At 42.2% G+C, this 20,582-nt stretch overlaps 1 protein-coding gene across 12 annotated transcripts in view; it reads right to left on the bottom strand.

The window, feature by feature from the left end:
- SYT1 (synaptotagmin 1) overlaps positions 1-20,582 on the bottom strand; it is a 510,654-nt gene that overhangs the window by 162,869 nt on the left and 327,203 nt on the right. For 10 of the 12 annotated variants that reach the window (XM_039507883.1, XM_039507873.1, XM_039507853.1 and 7 more), the window contains one exon: positions 8,871-9,065. In XM_039507883.1, the coding sequence (XP_039363817.1) occupies positions 8,871-9,042 (172 nt within the window). In that variant the 5' untranslated portion in view covers positions 9,043-9,065. Of the gene's footprint in view, positions 1-8,870; positions 9,066-10,440; positions 10,506-11,931; positions 12,167-13,080; positions 13,232-20,582 lie in introns of those variants that run through there. The other 2 variants (XM_039507911.1, XM_039507889.1) reach the window with 2 other exon arrangements.

The raw sequence follows: 20,582 nt of genomic DNA on the forward strand, positions 1-20,582 counted from the left end.
TCCCCTTTGTAGAGGGAAGGTGAGAGGATTCTGCAAAACAAGCTGAATTCTCGGGGTAGGCAGTGGACAGTTTACCCTGAGTTATGGGCTATATGATAGATGCACTGTAAACATTGCACTGGACCCACCTGAATGCCTGGTATGGGGAGATGGGCAAAAAACTCCCCCAACTCTGATGTTCAATTTTAATAAAGCTGTGGCCATTCACTTGCTTGTCCTGATTAATGCACATATTTTCTTACAGATGACGTATATTAGACATAGGATTAGTTTTAGCCATGGACAAATTTTTTTAGAATAAAGACCAGAGGAAGGTGAAGAAAGCTATATACAATGTACTTTGGATGACAAATAATGGGCTCAAATATTTGAAAGGATCCATCAGTTTTGTGCCTCAGTTTTTGGGTGCCCAACATGAGTGACTTTGGTCTGATTGTCAGAAGTGTTGAGCAAGATATAGCAATGATTTTTTAAAAGTTAACAAAACAAGATAGTTAACATACACAAACTTAAATTAATGTTGTCATATGCATCAGGGAAGTCTTACTTGTTTTGGGATCTTTTGCAGAACCAAGCACATCCAGTGAAATATTACTGTTTGACAAGCAACAATAGCAAAGACGGATGGTCTATTCTTAATTTGTACCTCTGTGCCAATCTACTGCAGGTTTTTCATAACTTTGTGTGATAATGGCTTAGAGATGCTATGCTACCTAGGCACAAATAGATGAGTTAAAGATGCAATGCCAGGCTTAAATTTGAATTTCCTTGATTTTGTGATACCTTTATTAGATTTTTAAGTAACTGTATTAAACTTAGTACTAATTGTCATGTTTTTTTCACATAATATATTGCTGCAAAAAACCTCAGTTTTAATATATTGCTAATTGTCAGTTCATAACTGTCCTGTGCACCCTTTCACAAAAAATGTCAGTACAATAGTGCATAATGAACTATACATATAGCATAATTTTAGTAGATAATCCGTCTTCATGTAATTTTTAGAACATGCAAAATTATTATACGATATATGTAAATAATGTTTAACACATTTGTACTGCCTTTTTCTAATATAAAGAATTAAAAAAGAAATTCCCAGTGCTGGAAATAAACTTGTGAACAACATGTTCACAGTTTTCTGGTTGCAAATTAAATTCTCTACTCAATTTAATAAGAACTGCCACAACTTGACATATCCATAATGCAATAAAATATCTACACAGTCATTGTAATGACTATAAAGAAATAAACACAATGATGTGCTGGAGGGGACTGTGACGGAGTCTACTCACCACAGTGGCCTGATGGCCATCACGGGGATTAGCTCCACAAACTGGTGTGCCCTCTCCAGGTGGTGCATCTCCCATCATTGTCTCCGCCTGCAGACCTGCCTCAGTCCAGGTATCGCAGGGTTCTCTTCATCACTTGGCCCTCCGGCCGTGTCACCATTTGTGTTTCCGCCCTTCCCAGGGTGGGGGTGGGAGGAGTATCTTAGTTCAACAGTCCAGCCGCTTCCCCAGTTGTGAGTGAGGGAGACCTGGGCCTGCCCACTACTCTTCTCAGACCTTTCAGCCAGCTAATCCCAGCAGCCAGCCAGGAGCTCCCTCTTGTTCCCTAAATCCCTACCAGCAACTGCTCTGCCCAAGGTGCTACCCTTTCTGCAGCTTGCTAGTCCTCATGCCTTGGGCTCCCCAAAGCAACTGATTGTCTCTGGCCTTGCAGCTCCTTTTATGTAAGCCCACCAGCTCCCTGCACAACCTCCCTAGGCTGCTTTTATCCCTTCCTTTCTGGTGTGAGGTGAATAGCCCATCACAGGGACCCTTGCTGCTTGTTAGGAGTCCCTTCTTAAAATCCTGTCACCAAATGTATGGTATGTGCTCAACCCCCTCTTTACTATAGATTACTTTTCTCCCTGTGGTAGAGAAAATATGATTGCACCAGGTGTTTTCAAAAACATTCATGAGAGGTCCCTTATGAGGTCTTAATTGTCTTTCCCTCACTTCAAATCACACAATTAAAAAACTATATTATATGAATGGTTTAATTAGTATCCTTTTCAGGAACAAAATATACAGTTTCCAGAAAATGTAATTAATAGTGTGTCACTCTCTTTGGCAGGGAGATTTTGCTTTTTCTGGGGTTCTGGCTAAGAGAAAACATTTTTTTATACTTAGGACAACAAATTGATAGGTTGCCAGATCCCTCCCTCCACGGTTGAGTGTGTGTGTTACAGCTTCTCCTCTGTGCCTAAGTAACAGCAGGTATATTCTGTTACAGCTGGCTCTTCAGCTGAGGTTGTAGCAACTCACACTTTTGATTGAGGTCTCTGGTTCAATCCTCGGTAAGTCAGCCAAGATGGTGGTCATCACATAACTCAGGGCTTGCCCTGGATTAGAACTGCTGTAAACCTCAGCTGCCTGTGACAAGCTTTTTTATATTAGAGGAAGGATGTAACCTGCTTGTGAGGGTGTGTTACGGGTCTCCTCTGTGCCTGATCTGCAGAGCATATGTGTCTGTTATAGCCTCTTTTAAGCTCTGTAGGTCCCCAGTTCAGTTCCTAGTCTGAGTGCTAAGATGCTGCCTGTAAGACATGCACCCTAATACATGATGTACAGAACATTGTAAAGAGGTGGATATCAATCAACATTTTATTAGGATAACATGGGTTAATCATTATTTCCTTAAGGGAAAATTTTTTGTTTGAGTCAGTTGTTCAAATATCAGCACCGCATCACTAAATAATCAAATAGGATGTCAGATTCTGCGATTTTCTTTACAAATGCTTCTTTTCAGTTGTGCTCTGTGTAATGAGCTTTTAGTTTATATTTTCCACTCACTCACAGCGACATAGAGAGTAATACATTCTGGAATCAGATTTTCAGTAATATCAACCCTGAGCATTCAAAAATTAAGGGTCAGGCTCCCCAAAATTGAGGTGGTTTATAAATTGAGATTTCTAAAAAAAAAAAAAATTTGGATTCTTTTTATTTACCTTGTGGTTTCTGAGTCTTCAGGGTGCATTTGTGCCATGTTTTCTAGCCTGTCTCTACAACAAACTGTTTTAAAAAAGAATGAAAGCTGAGATTTTATGTAATCAGAGGACTCTAGGAGATGGGCTTTTAATGAAAAGGACAAATATTGTGAGATTTGCAAAAAAAAAAAAATTGCACTAGTTGAGAACATTGGATCTTTGACTTGTCCTGCTACTGCCCTGTCACATCTTCTTCCCATCTCTATTGTATGTCACCAATAAGGCACTATTCATAATTACTCATATCTGCCACCCATGTAGAACAATGAATGTCTTTGAATGACATGAGCCAATTGAACATGTGTTGCAAGATGGGGGGTGCTACAGGAGGAAGTGAGCCTAGGCCCATTGTGCTTTCTCCAGTGCTGACTCACACTGAGGAGGGGTTCTCCGTAAATATCCACAAAATTAACTTATTTACCTTCCTAATTCCTCCTTAAAAACTCTCCTCTGCCATGAAGCCTATAAAATACTTGACAAGGTTTAGACTGCCGGAGTACTGAGACAGCTGATCAATATTGTCTCATTGTTTCCTTACACTCCCTTGTCTGCCTGTCTCCATCTGTTGCCTCTTGTCTTATACTTAGATTGTAAGCTCTTTAAGGCATGGATGACTTTTTGTTTGGTGTTCATACAGCACCTAGCACAATGGGTCCTCATCCATGGCCGGGGCTCTTAGGTGTTATGGTAATTCAAATAATTAATAGGAAGTTAATGCTGATTTTCCTATATTTGTTGTCTCTGTGTATTAGAACAGTTTTGGAACTCAATATCTCTTCCTCAGCACCGTTTGCATGATCTATCCACCCTTAGTCACACTGACCAGAACCTCATGAGTGTCCCATCAACCTCAGTGGTGTGACAACTATGAAGAAAGTTGAAAGCTGAACAAGCCCCAAGTTATTTTCTAAATACAGTCAAAATGGCAGGCCCATAAAAGTTAGATTTCAGAAATACCACATAAGAATGTGTGTAAAGTCCCAAAATGTGATTAGAAAGTATCATTCAAAGTAATAGCCCAGAATCCCGGTGTCAAGGGAGAGAGAAAAATCAAGAAATGAGTTTAATGTCTCTTAGAGGGGGTAATAAAAACACTTAATCCAACCTAAACTGGTAAATCAAGGGGGGGCAGAATGGATAGAAAAAGAAAGACAGGGAGGGAGAAACATACAGCAAGCTGTGGGAGTTATGACAGCTGAATTCCAATACAGTTATTACTAAGGGTACAGGAAGCACTCTCATATTTATTATTATTATTGAGGGAACTCTGGTAGGCTTTGTTGTGGGGCTTATTCATGTATTGTTAAACTTATGTTGCTCCCAGGAGAGTGTTATCTGTGGGCAATTACAGGAATCAGTTTATGTATGAATATATTTTTAAGAGTTTTTCAAGGTCATCTAGCATTTGAGATGGGTGCTCATTTATGTAGTGTAAAATTATAAACATTTGTCTATATTTATATGTAATTATCATTATCATAATCATCATCATCATCAAAATTTTAAACTAAACATTTAAACTTCAAATTAAGGGAAAAACACCCCAATAAAAATTCCATGGGGACTGTCAAGCAGCTTAAAGGGATTTTATTTAAAAGGGCTAGCCCCCCGCTTTGCCCTTTCTACTTCCTCCTCCTCTGTTCTGTGATTTATCCTTTTCCCTTTCACCTTCTCCCTCCTTCCTTCAGTACTGTAAGGCCCTTGTCCCCAGAACCACTTGCAATACACTTTTGTTTACATAGTGTTCAGTACAGAATTTAGGAGGAGGGGCTGGGATTCTATAATGTAAAGAAAATGAACATTAATATACATCAGTTACTGTAAGGACAAGAGCTTTGCTGGCCTGTAGAGAGGGATCAAGAGGGAAAATGAGGAGAGAAAGAAAAGCAATGAATAAAAGGAGGTCTGAAAAACTTTTCAAAGCAATTTCCCTTTCATCAGTTTGACAGTGCCATTTTCTTTCCTTTTGATTTGTTCTTCCTTCTCTTTCATTTAAATGTTGGGATTTTTCTGTTTAAAATGAAGGAAGTAAAAAACTGAGCTGGAGTCTTTGTTGCTTGTAAACAGTTTGAAATTTCTGCATACAGGAGACAATTCAAAGTGGAAGGATTACAGCAGCCAATCAGTTTAGAGAGATTTACATACAGTACAGTTATTCAGAAACTGTTCTGTGATTATGCAAATCAGACACTCACAACCAGAGTGCAGGGATTTGCATTACTGAGAAAAAAAATCTCTACAGTTGTGCCTCAGTAACCTTATAGCATCTCTGCACTTTAATTGTATGAGTCACTGTAATAAAATAACTCCAATCATTTTATCCACAGTAGAATGAATGATGAGACATCTTCCTGAACATTCTGCCTGTCCTCAGATGCTCAGACTCTTCGTACACAACATAGGGGACAGTACACTGTTCTTTTTTAGGGGAACAGATATCAGTGAAAGGCCAGGATTTGAGCCTCTATTGGTAGGAACTGTAATAAGGTTTTTAAATTTTGTATTAACTAAGCTTATAGCAGCAATAGTGTAATTGGCCCCCTCTCTTTTCCTTAGCAATTTTATTCCCTCACTGTGGGAAGCTCCTTGGCCTTTGGGAGGAATGGAATTTTAGTGTTATAAAGCACATCAACAATGATGAATGTCACTTAAATCCAGTGCACCCCACGCTGGAATTTTGTAGAGTAAGGTGAAATTTAACATTTTGGACTGGAATCTTGGCTGGTTTGTTAAGAGCCAGCTGATATTTAAATTTCTGCTTTAAAGCATGCCTGCTGTCTTTGTACTGATTTAGGCCTGCACATTACATTAAGCATGTGACCTTTAATGTTCTACAAAATGCACTATTTTTAAAGATTTTTTATTCCTTTTTAATCCACATTAAAATAAATTGTGCAGTTTTCACTGAAAAATACTGGAAGGAAAGGTACATTTCAGGCGTGTTCACTGATCATTAAAGGAAGACTACATTTTTGTGGCTGCCATCATGCAAGCCACAAATTAATGGCTTTTTACAAAATATCCATAACTTGACATTTTATGATTTGTGTGTGTAGGCAGGGAGATGTGACTGTAAACAATTTAGTCCACACACACAGTTTTTGTGCCAGTATGATTGTATTGGGTACGGGTGCAATGTATACCAATATAGTTATGCTGATACAGCCCTATGCCCTAGCAGCCAAAACCATGTCTCTCACTCTGTGTCTCCTGCTCACATTCAACAGCTCTCTCGCGGCCACCCTACAGTGCCCTGTGCCCCTGGCTGTCTTTTGTTTGGGTGCTATGCTGCCCCTCACCATTGGTGGCCTGCATCTAGCCCTCCTGCTGCAGAGTTTGACAGGTCTCAGATGTGCTCAGAGCAGGCCTACAGGTTTGGGCCCTGCTGGCAAGATAGGTATTCCCCTGCCTAACTTAAAAATCCTGCTCCAGGGCCTCTGGAGCTCCAGTTTGAGCTATCACTCTGAGTATCATTTTGGCTGGTTTGAAAATGTCACCTGATGGAAGCACAGGCACTTAAAGGTGTTAGGCAGCACCTGAGCTGAGGTTTGGAAAATGCTAGTGGTGCTTACATGATGGACGTAGACATATATCTGTTCGAGTGCCTAAATCCCTTTAAAAAGCTAGCCGTTAGCCTTTCTGTGCCTTAGATGCCCATCTACAACATGGGGATAATAGCGCTTTTCTCCATCACAGGGGTGTTGAGAGGTAATAATAATAATTGGAGATATACCAACCTCCTAGAACTGGAAGGGACCTTGAAAGGTCATCAAGTCCAGCCCCCTGCCTTCACTAGCAGGACCAATTTTTGCCCAGATCTCTAAGTGGCCTCCTCACGGATTGAACTCACAACCCTGGGTTTAACAGGCCAAGGCTCAATCCACTGAGCTATCCCTCCTGCCTGCTAAGAGGATAAATGCATTAAAGATTGAGGCACCAGACTATCATGATGGGGGCCCATATAAATGCATAATATAGCTTGGTTGCATTAATTTTCTCATGGAGCCTCTCTGCACTATGCAACCCTCTTTTGGGGAGTGGCAGCGGGGATATACTGGGAGCACTACAGAGCTCTCTGATGCTGTGCTGGTGGAGAGCGAGAGAGCTGTAGAGTGCCTGGAGGCAGTGTGGAGATGCAATGAAGGTCCTGACTTTTTAAGGACCAAGGGTTTCTGTTCCAAAACGAATGATCTGGTGAAACTTTGTGAAGGAACATTGTGATGTTTTCTATCCCCATGCACAGATGTTTCCAGGTAGGGGAATTACCTAAAGGATGGGTAATACACATGGAAATCATCAAGCTGGTCATCTGATCCACTTCCAGCAGCATGCAGGACTATAGATAGTTGGCTTAACCGAATTCTTTTGGGGCTTGGCTGGCTTACTGGTATTCTGCATCCAATACAGTCCTTTTTTTCTCCATTTTAAAATGATAATACATAACAGTATTTCTCTAAGAGTTGACGCAGGTAGGAAGAACAAGTCATGTTGAAACTGTTAAGGTACAGACTCATGTCACTTTCAGTATATTATGAAATAGTGCATGAAACATGTATGATTTAAAAAAAAAATTCCAGTAAGTAATTTCAGAGACTAATAGTAGGTTATTCTCCTTCATCCATAATGCTGTGCACCATGGGAGCTTTTTATTCAAACAAAAGGCAAATTCTCGATATTAGGCTTTCCAGTTGTTTTCATTATTATTTTAGAAAGGAAAGATGTGCTGCATTTCAAGTTCATCTCTGTGTACGGACTCCATTCCCAGACCTGCAAACTACAGAATTTTGCATAATACAAACCATTCATGCCCTTAGTCATATTAACATCAAAGCTGAAAAATAAAGGTATATCCTATATAAAATTCTAGTCTGCCTCATTTAGATAACACCTTGAACTATAAATTAAACAATAAAGGTGTTCCCATGTTATCATTTTCCTAAATGCTTTTTTCTTTTCTTGTTGCTCCTAGTAGTTTTGTTTTCCCTATGATATTATCAGACAATTCTGCCTGAATGTGGTCCATGCTGGACTGTGCAGATTACCAAACTAATGACATGAAGCCTTCTTGCCATTGTAACACCTCTATTCTTACAAGTGGGAATTTGGAGTGACAGACCAAAGCTGTTTGCTATCAATTTAGCAAAAATTGCATCTGCCAGATTGCCAAGATCCATTTCAGAGACAAAAATCGATTAATATTCTGATTTGTTACCTGTCATTATTGGTCACACTATATTATACCTTTCCACAAGTTATAACTTCTAGGGCAAAAAACCTATTCTGTTAAATGTAATGCTTTTCCAAATATATTTTTAATTTCCTTGTACTGTCTACTTGCTATTTTTTTAAGAGCATGGACACTGTTATGATAGCTGCTATTTAAAAAAAACCTTAACTCATTTTGGAGGTTAGTCAAGTATCAAAATAATCTATTTGTGTTGCTGTGTGAAATTTTTAAAATGAAAAGGAATTTTATAATTATTATATGCAATATCACCTCAGAAATGCTTCTAATAATATTCTATTAATTGTACTTTACTTTCAGTTTTCAGAAACTAAGTATTATTATTAATAATATATAATTATATGTAGTAAAGACGCTTGGTCATATAATAATGTTCTGGAAAATATATAACTATATAGTTACTGTTTTGGAAACTGAAAATAAAATTAATCCAGTGTCAGCATTCCTGGTGCATCCACCTGATTTGCTGAAAGGCCCACAAATATGGTTTTAATATTTTCTAGTTAAACTGTAGAAATATTTTCTAAAAAAGATCTAGAATATTAGCAGTTGCTTTTTACCATTAGTGTGTCTATCCAACCATATTTTACTTACATGGGATTTTATTCAGTTCATTCATAAACTTCTCCTTTAACTTTGAAAATGCATCTTCTTTTCCACCTCCTGCTCCAGGACTGGCTGGTTCTGTGACATTAATTGGCAGAGAAGCAGCAATGGTGGTGGCTGGTGGTGCGGCCAGGGCCTCGTGACGACTTTCACTCACCATTTTCGTTTCCAGGAAAACAGTTACTGGAAAAATAGAAGCAAAAGAAAATATTTAAATGGTTCTCATATCAACAGGTCTCAAAGATACAGGACATCAGCTGATGCTTCAGCATACTGGGTAAATATCACATCATTAGCATATTGCTTCTTGTTGGTTCATACAATATTTATTAGACTACAGGGAAGGGTCTTTTCCAGAGGCAATATCAACTGTAGTTATTATCTTATGATCCTTCTCCAACACTGCTGAGTTTTGAACTGTTAAATCTGTTAGATACCTCACAGTTGCTATAACCCTGTTGCTTAGATTTAGCTTTTTGCCCTTTAATTTTGAAAGTGTAAGTAAACTCGCTGACAGCAGTTCAAGATAAACAAACACTACATTGTATTTACAGAATTGTGTGTGTGTTGGTAGGGGGTGAGAAGAGTCAGAGCCAAGATGTTTATGTAAAATAAATCAAGAAATTATAATCATATAAGAAAAATACCTCCAAGCTTTCTTGCAAAACCAATAATCTACTGGTGCACCCAGTTAAGCAGAATTGTACATTATGCAGAAAGGGGTTAGCATCCATTCCTGATCCTCACTTTTTGAAAGTAACTTCCCTTCTAGTCATTTCCTATGATGACATTTGCTACAGACAATATTCTCTTAAATGATGCAGTTGTTTCACCAGTGTATTCATGAACTATGTCTATGAGGTAGTTAACTGAAGCCAGATTGAAGCAATCACAATGTTGACACACATATGCTCCCACATTAACATACTTTTAATGTAATGTTTATTTGAGGTGCATTTTGCAAAACCTTTACTTGAACTATAGGATAAAGAATTGTTATGGGGCACACGTGGCACAATTTTAGTGTTACCAGAGCGTTGGTTGAAGCAGGGCCGGCTCCAGACACCAATGGAGGAAGCACGTGCTTGGGGCGGCATATGCTAAGGGGTGGCATTCCGTCCATTCTTGGAGCGGCACAGTCCAGGTGTTTGTTTGTTTTTTGCTTTGGCAGTTCTGGCGGCAGTCCAAGTGTCTTTTTTTTTTTTTTTTTTGCTTGGGGCAAAAATGGTAGAGCCGGCCCTGGGTTGAAGTGTTTGTCTTGGTTTAACAGTGTTCTGGTGTTCCACTGTGTCCTAAATATCATTGACTTGACTAATCATCCTTCATTTTTTATTTCAGAAAACCAGAGGGAGAAGGGATTTGAGAGATAACAATCATTCATTATTGCTTCGAGTATACAACTGCTCTCACAGTCCCAAAAGGAACTTGGCCTACAGCCTTCCATAAAGAAATTTAAATAACCACAAAATGAACAAAATGAGACACATGAAAATGAAATGAGCAAAAAACTTCCACGTAGCAAATTCATGTATCAAGACCCAAATCTTTCTCAACTTACATCATGGGCCTCTTCAAGTTACTCAGGCAATAAGAACAACGAGGAGTCCGGTGGCACCTTAAAGACTAACAGATTTATTTGGGCATAAGCTTTCGTGGGTAAAAAACCCACTTCAGATGCACTAAAAAACCCACTTCTTCAGTTAGGCATTGTGATGCTGAGCATCACAGTGCCTAACTTCTAGGTGCCTAGAAAAATCATTGGGATTCACAAAGCCTGAGTTAAGCACTTGGGCTCCTGTACAATAAATGGGCAGAGATAGGAGCCTTAGATGGTGATCTACAGAAGTCAGCACACTATGCAGGATGTCTTCTAAGCTAGCCAATGGGCGATGCTGATCAGAGGGATGTGTGCTAAGCCCCATCCTTCTCGTGGAGATAAGGGCCTAATTCCAAACTGCACAGGGGCACCTCTCTCTGCTAGCGATTCTCAACTATAAACCTTCTCCTGGTGTTAGGCCCCTATGCCATGTTTGTACAAGGCTGAGGACGATGGACTTTCTCCCTCATAACATTTAGCCCAGTGCTTAGGGTACTCATCTAAAATGTTGGAGATCCCCCACTTCAATTCCCCACCCCCTGCTTGAGGGGGAGAAGGGATTTGCCTGCCAATCTGCCACCCCTTGGATGAGTGCTCTAACCACTGGGCTATGGGATATTCTGAGGTGGGGCTCCCTCAACCGCTCCTGCTGAAGCTGCTGCACTCAGGGTAAATAATTAGAGTCATTGGAGTAGAAAGACTGGATCCTGGGTCTCCCATATCCTGGGTCAGAGCGCCAACCACCGGTCTATAAAGTCACTTGTGTTTATGTTTGTGCATTTGCTCTTGTGCTCTCTCATCCCCACCCCCGCTCCCCTGAGACTGAAGATGTGTTTGTTACATGCTGTGTGCACTAGTTGGTTTCTGTCAGTCTGTTTTTTGTTTGGTTACTGGCTGTTTCTTTGTTTTAGGGGCACTGTTGGGTCTCCCCCTTTGCCCTAGGTGAGGGTTCTCCATGGGGCCCACTTCAGATGGGTTTAGCGATTTGACCCGCAAGTCAAGTGTTTTGTGTGTCTCTACTCTCTCCTGCACTGGGGAGGCTATGTTGCTGACTGTAGGTAATGTTATTGACTGTGCTAATATAAAATCTGCCTCTCAAATGAGCAAATCTATAGCAATTTTCCTGGTCCAGGAGCAGTTTGTGAATTGTTTGGTATAGGAGGGACTTTGGGTGAAGGAGTTTTTTGTTCATGTTTTCCCTTGTTTACTTCTGCTGCTAAGGTAGTTTTTTCCAAAGTCCCACATGTCCTTCACAATGAGATGATAGTGTCTGCTTTCTCCCATTATGGGAAGGCAGTTTCTGCTGTTAGGGTATTTCTGTTAGGATGCAAGAACCCAAATATGAGGCATGTTATATCATTCTGGCACCAGGTTTATGGGGCTCTAAATAACCCCGAATAGCCCTTGAACCCGTTTGCACCTAGATGGGGTGGATACGACAGTATTTGCTACCTCTGAAAACATGAAATATTTCTTGTGTGGGGTGGCCCTGGTCATTTGAAGGGTTCCTGCCCACTGCTGGCTAGGAGGTCTCTGGTAAGAATGTGAGACCCGGGAATAGTGGGGAAGGGGCTGGGACATCAAGGGAGCAGCAGGAAACAGCCTGCAACTGTACTGAAAGATTCTACCCCCCTCCCGCCATATATGGTCTGCTGTTGTCCAGGGAGCAGCTCCTCCCCTTCTCCAAGGAAACCTCTATTATGACTCAGTCACTTGTACTGGCCAGAAGCAAATCTGGAGGTTGAAGAGCCCCTCCCTGCGGAGGAAGGAGAGACAGATTCTAGAGATGGAGGTGAAGAACAAACCAACGAGACATTTAGCCGAGATTATGTCTAAAAGGGCTAAGATGTTGGAAACCCCTGAGCTGCTGGCAGTGGCTGAGAATGGAGCTGCATGCCCTGAAAAGGAGCAGAGTGTTGCAATGGGTGGTAGCTCCATGCGTGGAGCTCCCAGTGGGGTACTGCCTTCCCCTGGCATGGTGAGTCCTCAAGCCTCCAATCCTGCATGCTGCAGTGATGATGCTGGGTCCCAGCCTGGGGCTGTGCTGCCTCCCACTCTTGGGAAAATAGATATGTCAGCATGCTCCTTCATGAATAATGAGAATGTTACAATAGCAGCTCAGTGTCCTTCTGAGCTGGTGGAGTCTGAGGGAGAGGAAGAAGATGATGAGGATCTCTCTGACTCTTCACTGGTTCCTGATGTCCCAGTCAGCTGTATAGAAAGGGTGGGTACAGCATGATGGAGATTAGTAACTTTTTAGATAGCGCTAAAGAGAAGCGGGGAATTGACGTTGAGGCCTATTTCCCTGATTTAGTGTTTCATTCATTCATCTCCGTTGCGGGGTTTGCAACTGAGTCTGGCGGTATTACCAGCGAAGAGTCTGTGGCTGAGTGCCTGTGGCCATGTTGCCAAGCAGCAAGAGTCTACAACTGGTATTAGGGGAAACCAGATCCTCCTGCTCTAACAAGTTGCAAAGCAGGGTGACTAGCTGTTTGGATATGTAGCCTGTGGGGCAGATGCCACAAAGCCTACTCTCTAGGTCACATCCTATCATGGCTTCTGCCCCTCCAAAGTCACAGGGGAGTCAGCTTATGGACTCACCAAGGGGGCTTCTCCATGACCGTGTCCCAGAGGCTTCTCTTTGTTAGTTGTGGCCCGCCCTTCCTGGTCTCAATGGGTCTCTCCAGCAAGTCGGCAGCGGGGTCTGGTCCAGGTGGTGAGGAACTCCTGCAGCCTCTCTCCCTAAGCCTAGGGCTGCTCCCTTTTGTAGTCTGCCCTGACTGAGCTGGGATGCTCCCTTTTGAGCTCTGCCTCAATTGTGAGCATGCCCAGCAGGTGTGGCTGGGCAGAGCATCTGGGCCCAGAGCTGCTCATTAACCCTTTCTCCCCTGGTATGGGGCTTATACACCCCACCACAAGCATTAAGAGGGATACCGTGGCTGATTGTAGGAAACATTTCCATCTCAGAAAGTTGTTGAGCAAGGTGAGGAAGTGTGTGCGGAGGCCTCTCCATGGCTCATTTTGTTCAAAGTATTTTCACTTTTCATTGTTTCTCTCTGGTGCTTGACTCTCTCCTTCTAGAGTCGATAGTGCTGCTCAACTTTGGCACTCTAACTCTTAATGGATGCTGGGATGGTCATAAAAGGGCACAACTCTTTGAATTTCTCAGACAAAAATGGGCTGATGTTATCCTTTTGCAAGAGATGCATTCGGACTCTGATAATCAGGGAAACTGGTTGAAGGAACAGACAGCTTCCTTGAGCCAATGTCACTGTTGGGGTGGCTGTTCTCTTTTCCCAGGGTGCAGTGGCACAGATCATCTCTATGAAGGAGACTGTGCAGGGTTGGCTCCTTCAAGAGGGAACATGTACCGGCACTTTTGTTTTTAATCTTTTTACTTTGCATGCCCCTACTCTGAGGCGACATCTTTTCTCCTTTCTGCAGACACTTGCCCCTGCCATGCTTGACTGTGATCCTCTGATATTATTGTCCTGGGAGGAAATTTCAGTTGCACTATACATTATGTTTGAGACAGGAACCATGAGCAGCCACACCCTGTCAGTCAGTCAAAGAACTGTATTGTCTCCTGCAGACCTTTGGACTAGTAGATGTTTGGAGATTCTCTCACCCCACTTTTAGGCAATACTCTTGGCTGAAGGCTACTCCCAATATGGTCTCATGGGGTTACACTGGATCACTTTTATACCATTAAGGCCAGCATGAATATGTATGTTCAGTCTTTCATGTATCCCACTCATTTGTCTGATCGTCATTATGTTTCTGTCAGTGTGTTTCTTGTTCCTGCCTGTGCTGCCCACTGGCACTTTATTACTAAATCACTACAGGACATGAATTTCACCCAGATGTTTGCTGTGTTTTGGGAGTGTTGGAGGTAGCACAAGGCCTTGTACTAGTCCCTGAGACAGTGGTGGGACGTCAGAAAGGTCCAGATTCAACTGTTCTACCAACAGTATACCCATGCTGCCACGTGGTCTTTGCATCAGGCCATCAGTGCCCTGGAATGAGACATCTTGGGCTTTCATGGCAACCTTGATGTGTGAAACCAGGTGCAGATTAACTGAGGACTATCAGATCCTGAGGTGCTTGTTGGAAGAGAAGGTGCAAAGGAGCCCTGGTTCAGGCCCATTTTACTCAGCTGCATAAAACTGATGCTCCTACAGTGTTCTTTTTCAGGTTGGAGAAAGAGTCTATGTGCTATCAGGAGATTTTTGCCTACAACTGCTGGGTGGTCATCTGATGGCTGACCCTGCTGAGAGCTGGAAAGCAGCTGTTTCTTTTTACATTACTCTGTACTCACCTGATGCCTGTGATGTGCTGGCAATAGAGGAGCTGGACCAGGGGTTATCCCGTCTGACTGGTGAGGAACAGCAGTGCCTGGACACCCTTCTGTCACTGCAGGGTGTCCAGCAGCTCTCTACAGGCAAAGCCACAAATATTGATGGGCTGCAATCTGAATTTTACAAGCATTTCTAGCATCTTATTGGCCCTGACTTTTTTTCTAGTAGTGGTGGAGTGTATCCAGGAGAAAGAACTGCCCCTCAGTGGATGCAGGGCAGTGATCTCAAAAAAGGGGACCTCTGTGATTCATGGAACTGGAGATCTGTTTCTCCTCTCTGATTATAAGATTTTATCCAGGGCCTTAGCTAACTGGCTGAAGGACTATCTGGACTCTTCGATAAACCCCGATCAAATATATTGTATCCCTAAACAATGTATTTTTTATAATTTGTTTTTAATGGGTGATGTACTACTGTTACCAAACTTTGTAATCTGGATCTGGGGCTTATTTCAATGGACCAGGACTGTTTTTGGGGACAGGTTTTTGATTGCCAACAAAACTGTGGCCTCAATGTTGTGGCACCGACTAATGTGTCTGGGACCCTCCCCAGGCTTTTGGGACAGTATTCAGAGGAATATTAACCATTTTTAAATAGTTCCCATTGGTTGTGCCCTGCTTTGCTGTTCCTGTCATTAGATGAAGGAGGCCAGAAGTTCTCTGATTTAGTCAGTCCGGTGGCAGCTTTTTGCCTCTAGTCTGTTTACCATTTGCTGTACTCTGATTCCCTTCTGGCCTGGAAGTCGCTTGCTTTTTCTCTCCTCTGTCGTGCTGGGGGGATGGACTTTGACTCTCACCTATTTTTATTGGCACCTGTTCAGTTATAGAGTCTAGATTTGCTTTGATTCTATAATGGTCTCTAATGCCTGGTGACTTCTGCGAAGAGCGCAGCCTGAGCAGATGTTTTCCAGTTTATGGCTCTTGGAAGAGCTGCTGTTTTTTAACCCACGTTTTCCTGATGAAGTGCTCTCCTCCAGGAGCCTATTGCCTGCCTTTATGCAGGCTGGGTTGACCAAGCTCTCCTACCTGATTGTTTCTAGTTGGTCAAGCTGGAAGTTGGCAACAACTCTTGCTATTCAGACCAGAATCCGGTCTGTGCATTTTTTGGACAAGGTCCTCGCTGAATTCCAGGTGTTGCTTTGGCAAAAGACTGCTCAGCAGTTGTAGTACGCTTTTGCAAAGATTGCAGAGATTGAATCCTGTATTCCCCTCCCTAGCTGTCTCCCCTTCTGTGGATGAGATCCTTGTGCAACCAGGCAGATTGTTGATACTGGAAGGATTTGGTGAATGTTCCTTTTGCAACCATAACCAAGAAGCAACTCTGTAATATATGAGTCAAAGTGCAGCATTTTGCCACCCTCTCTGATCTTCCTGATTCAGCCTGGTGACACTTCTAGTTTGAAGCCATTCCTGCACCTCCCCATAAACTGGAGTACATTGTACAAACCTCTTCCTAAGTGCTTCAGTGACTTGTAGCAACCAATTATTTTGTGCACCATATTACCCTGAGGTGTTTGTCCAGTATCCCTTTTGCTCGGTTTCAGACACCCCTGTTTGATTCCTCTTTTTGTTTTTTTGCAGCAGTTTTCAGTGGTTTGGGATGAGTTTTCTCCAAGCCCCTCTTTGTTCTGGGAATGAGACAGTGCTCTCATTTGGATGGTTTCCGGGTCAGGCAAAACTATCCCTTTTGAAATCTTACAAGAACATAGTAGCTGGGGTTATGGGGTGAGATGTGCTAGAGCTGTTCCACGTGCACCATTGTGGCCCAGCTATGGATTGATTATACTTTTCATAAACTGACATGTAACCTGGACACTTTTCGGGTGACTTGGTGTTAGCAATATTTTGAGTGAACTTGGTGATGATGCTTTAGTGATTCATGTTAAATGTTCACTTAATTAAGCTATGTTTCGCTTTATTTTATGAATATCTTTTGTGTGTATATTTTGTAATTTTATAATATTTTAAAATAGTGAGCACTCACCCACTACGTGGGAGACCCAGAATCCAATCCCCCTGCTACAATGACTGTATTTATCCACAGTGCAACAGGTTCAGCCGGGAGAGATTGAGAGAGCCCCACATCAGACTATCCCAGAGCCCACTGGTTAGAGCGCTCACATGAGAGTTGGCAGCTAAGTTCCCTGTAAGCTGCACGGCCATGCAGCAGCCTATTTAGTGCCACACAGGCGCTCAAGAAACCTGCCTGGGGACCTGCTGTGGCCAGGGGAGGGGCATCCCTCCCCCAGCTCCCACCTAGTGCGACCCCCAACCTGCTGTGGCCGGGGCACCCCTCCCCTGGCCCTAACTCTGCTGTAGTGCAGCATGGCATGGCTGATGCGGCCTGGCCCCAGTCGCGACCAGGGTGGCCCAGCCTGGATCGGACTGGACCCAGGCAGGCTAGGGTGGCCCTCCTCTGGCCCAGATCTGCTGGGGTCGGGGGAGGGATGCCTATTCCCCAGCCCCAGAGCTGCTGCAGCATGGAGGGCTGCCTTTTCCCCCCATTCCAGGTGCTGCTGTGGGGAGAGAGAGCTGGGGGCAGTCCTCTCTCCCTACTGTAGCCCCTGAGCACCCTCCTGCACCACAAACCCCTCATCCCCAGCCCCACCCCAGAGTTCGCACCCCCAGCCAGAGCCCTCACCCCCTGAACCGCAACCCTCTGCCCCAGCCCTGAGCCCCTCATCCCCGGCCCCACCCCAGAGCTGAGTGCCCCTGTGTTCCTTGTCCTGCTCTTTGCTTTTTACCTTATTCTCTGCATTCTGCATCTGCCCTGTGCAGTTTCCAGCCTAACAGAAAAGGATGACGACGGTGATGTACCAGAGGTTATATTATTTGTCTAATATTTAATTTCTTATGTTATTTGCCAACATGAATCTATTTACCTACTGCCTATAATGGTGTGGAGGAAGTTCAATAGTGGCTTGATCTAAAGCACACTTAAGTCACTGGAAATATTCGTATGGGTGTCAGTGGACTTTGGATCAGGTCTTATGACTGTAACTTTCCCCAGTCACTGCCCACATTTACATTAGGGCAAAATGAAAATTGCAGCATTTGTGCCCAGCACTAAAAAACATGCCAGCTATTTCAGACTAGAAGGATCTCTCTCCATATGCTCTGATGAATGCCAAATACTATGAAACAAAACACGCAGTGCCGTTAGCTGTATATTTTAGTGTTATTTTTATGTTGTAGCATTTTGTCAATGAATGCCAGTTAAATCAGAAGCAGAGTCTATGATATATCATAATTAAATTAAAATTACATTGCTTAATTGTAATATATTGCTTAATTATGTCAGGCCTGGCAGTTGAATAGTCTCACTTGTGATAGAAGACACAATTTCCAGTGATGACTTTCAGCTAATTAAAAATTAAGGCAAATGTTGTAATTTATTTACTTATAATTTTGGAGTCACATTTTAAAAAAAATGTACTGGAAGAGAAAATTTGAAATGTTTCTTAAAAAAAAAGTAAGGAAAAATAACAAAACAAGTAGATTCCTCTGATCTCAAGGAACAGTCCTCTCTAGATTCATAGTGCAGTAAGAGGTCACTATATCTAATGAGGCATGCACGAATACTCTGAGACTTGCCATAAAGCCTTCCACCTTTACATGCCAAAGACAGTCATATTTCTAAAAGATGTGTATGGGCCTAAAAGAAAAAAAATCATGATCCAGAAAAGTTCCCTGCAATAAATTTCAAGCTTCTGAACAGCACGTATGTTCAGAGATGGCACCCAAAGGCTGCCATTATCATATTACTATTCTATTCCACAGGGATGGTATAAACACTGTAGTGGCATTATTATAGAGCATAGAGTCGGAATGATTGGTGTACTATTCTTTTGTAAAATAAAGATTACTTTAATACTACAGTGTGTTTGTGAAGGTAAAGCTTTATATGATTATACTGATCTCTATGGAATATTACATATGGATTTACAGTTATAAGAAAAAGTGCAGTTTCCTTGTGTTATATTCTAATGCATTTGCCAAATAGTGTAATACTGTCAACATTGCGTGATTTTGAAATACCCCCACAGACAATTGTTATCCTTATGCATACTGATTCCTTTGTGTACCACTATTGCTATCCACTCGTTAGTGCTGAGTTTATTAGAAGTCATATTTAAAACCTAGATATAAAACAAAGAACCAAACAAGCCAATAGAGAATGTAAAAGTGTTATCGGGAGCTCTTATTAAGGAAAATTGTTCTCTTCTATATAGAAATTTGCAGGAATTAGAAACTAACTCTGGGAGAGATAATAATCTGGAACACTGAGAATGCTAAAATTTATGGCTCCAATCTCCACTATGCATGAATAATCACTAGGGAATGGACATTCCATTAGTGTCAACTCAATTTCTTCCTAACTCTTCCTCTGAAGAAGGTAATACCTTTTTAGAGCAGGTATGACACTGTTAATTCTTTAGTATCTGAACAATCTACAACCACACAAATATGAAAATCTTGGGGATTCATCAGAAGTTTCTTTATGGAGGCACCCGCCTCTGCCCAGCTGTCCCTGTGCAGGATTCCTTCAGAAGTCCTGCTGCAAGGAGATCCCTTGAAACCCATCTCGAAGGGTCATAATGAGAAGTGGGAGGCAGTGGATGTAGACAGAGTTGATGTAACCTATGTGGGGAGAAGGGGTTTAAACCCATGATTTAACCTTCTTTCTTCCCCATCCATAGGACTGGAGAGTTGGAGAAGAGGGAATATGCTGCAGAGGCAGCACTTCCCCCTTTCAAACACATGCACACTGAAGCTGAAATCTGAACATCTCACAGGAAAATGGAAGGAGCATGGGGCCATTTGGAAGAGGCTGACCTCATTAGAATTCTGCTTGACCTGCTCTAAAGTGTTCTTGAAAAGAAACCTGAACCACTTCTAATAGGTGAAATCTTTGTTGTCCTTTCAAGACATGCCAATTAGAGATGTGTGAAATGCTCACAGTGAACCCCACCCCCTTCCCAAGCAGGTGAAACTTGTCAGTTTCAGGTTTCATTGAGAGTGAAGCTCACCAAAGTACATCACCTTTTGGCATTCCTTCAGGATGTGCAGGCTAGAGTCTAAACCAGTCAAGTTTCTATGGTTTTCTGCTCTGTACATTATGGGCATATCAGGTCCCAGAATGGGGTACACTATGGGTCCAGCACAGCAGGAGCAAAAGGATCTGGTGGAACATGTTTAGCCCCTGTTGACAAAGAATTGGCGCCATCCCTTCAAGGCAGAGGAATTGAGGAGAGCAGGCCTACCTTGTCTTTGTTTGCTCCTTTACATCCAAACTGAATGAGCAAGGCAGCTTGACCAGTGAGAGACTTACTGGAAAGTGTCTATTTTATTTTTCCTCCTATCATGAATATGAAAATTTTTAGAGACATTTGAGATCTTTGGCCATTTCAAAATATTGCATCTGGACCAACTCTGAACCTCACCAATGCCATTAAAAAAGTATTATCAATTTAAAGGAGTAAGTAACATGATCTGCAAAGTACCAACTGTATTTATTTACCACCCTCTTACAAATTAAAATGGCTGAAACTATTTTTTTTTAAAGTCCTGTTATGGCAAGTTTCACACCAGAATAGTTTTCGATGGGTGGTTATAAAACTCTGAGCAATAATTATGAACATTACTTCAATGACTGTGGTGCAACTACAGTGAAGTGTACAGTACTTTAATCAGAATCTAATATTGGAAGTTTGCTTCCAGATTATGCATGGTATATACAGTACAG

Source organism: Mauremys reevesii, linkage group 1 (genome assembly GCF_016161935.1).
Source record: "Mauremys reevesii isolate NIE-2019 linkage group 1, ASM1616193v1, whole genome shotgun sequence".
Classification (NCBI taxonomy): Eukaryota; Metazoa; Chordata; order Testudines; family Geoemydidae; genus Mauremys; species Mauremys reevesii.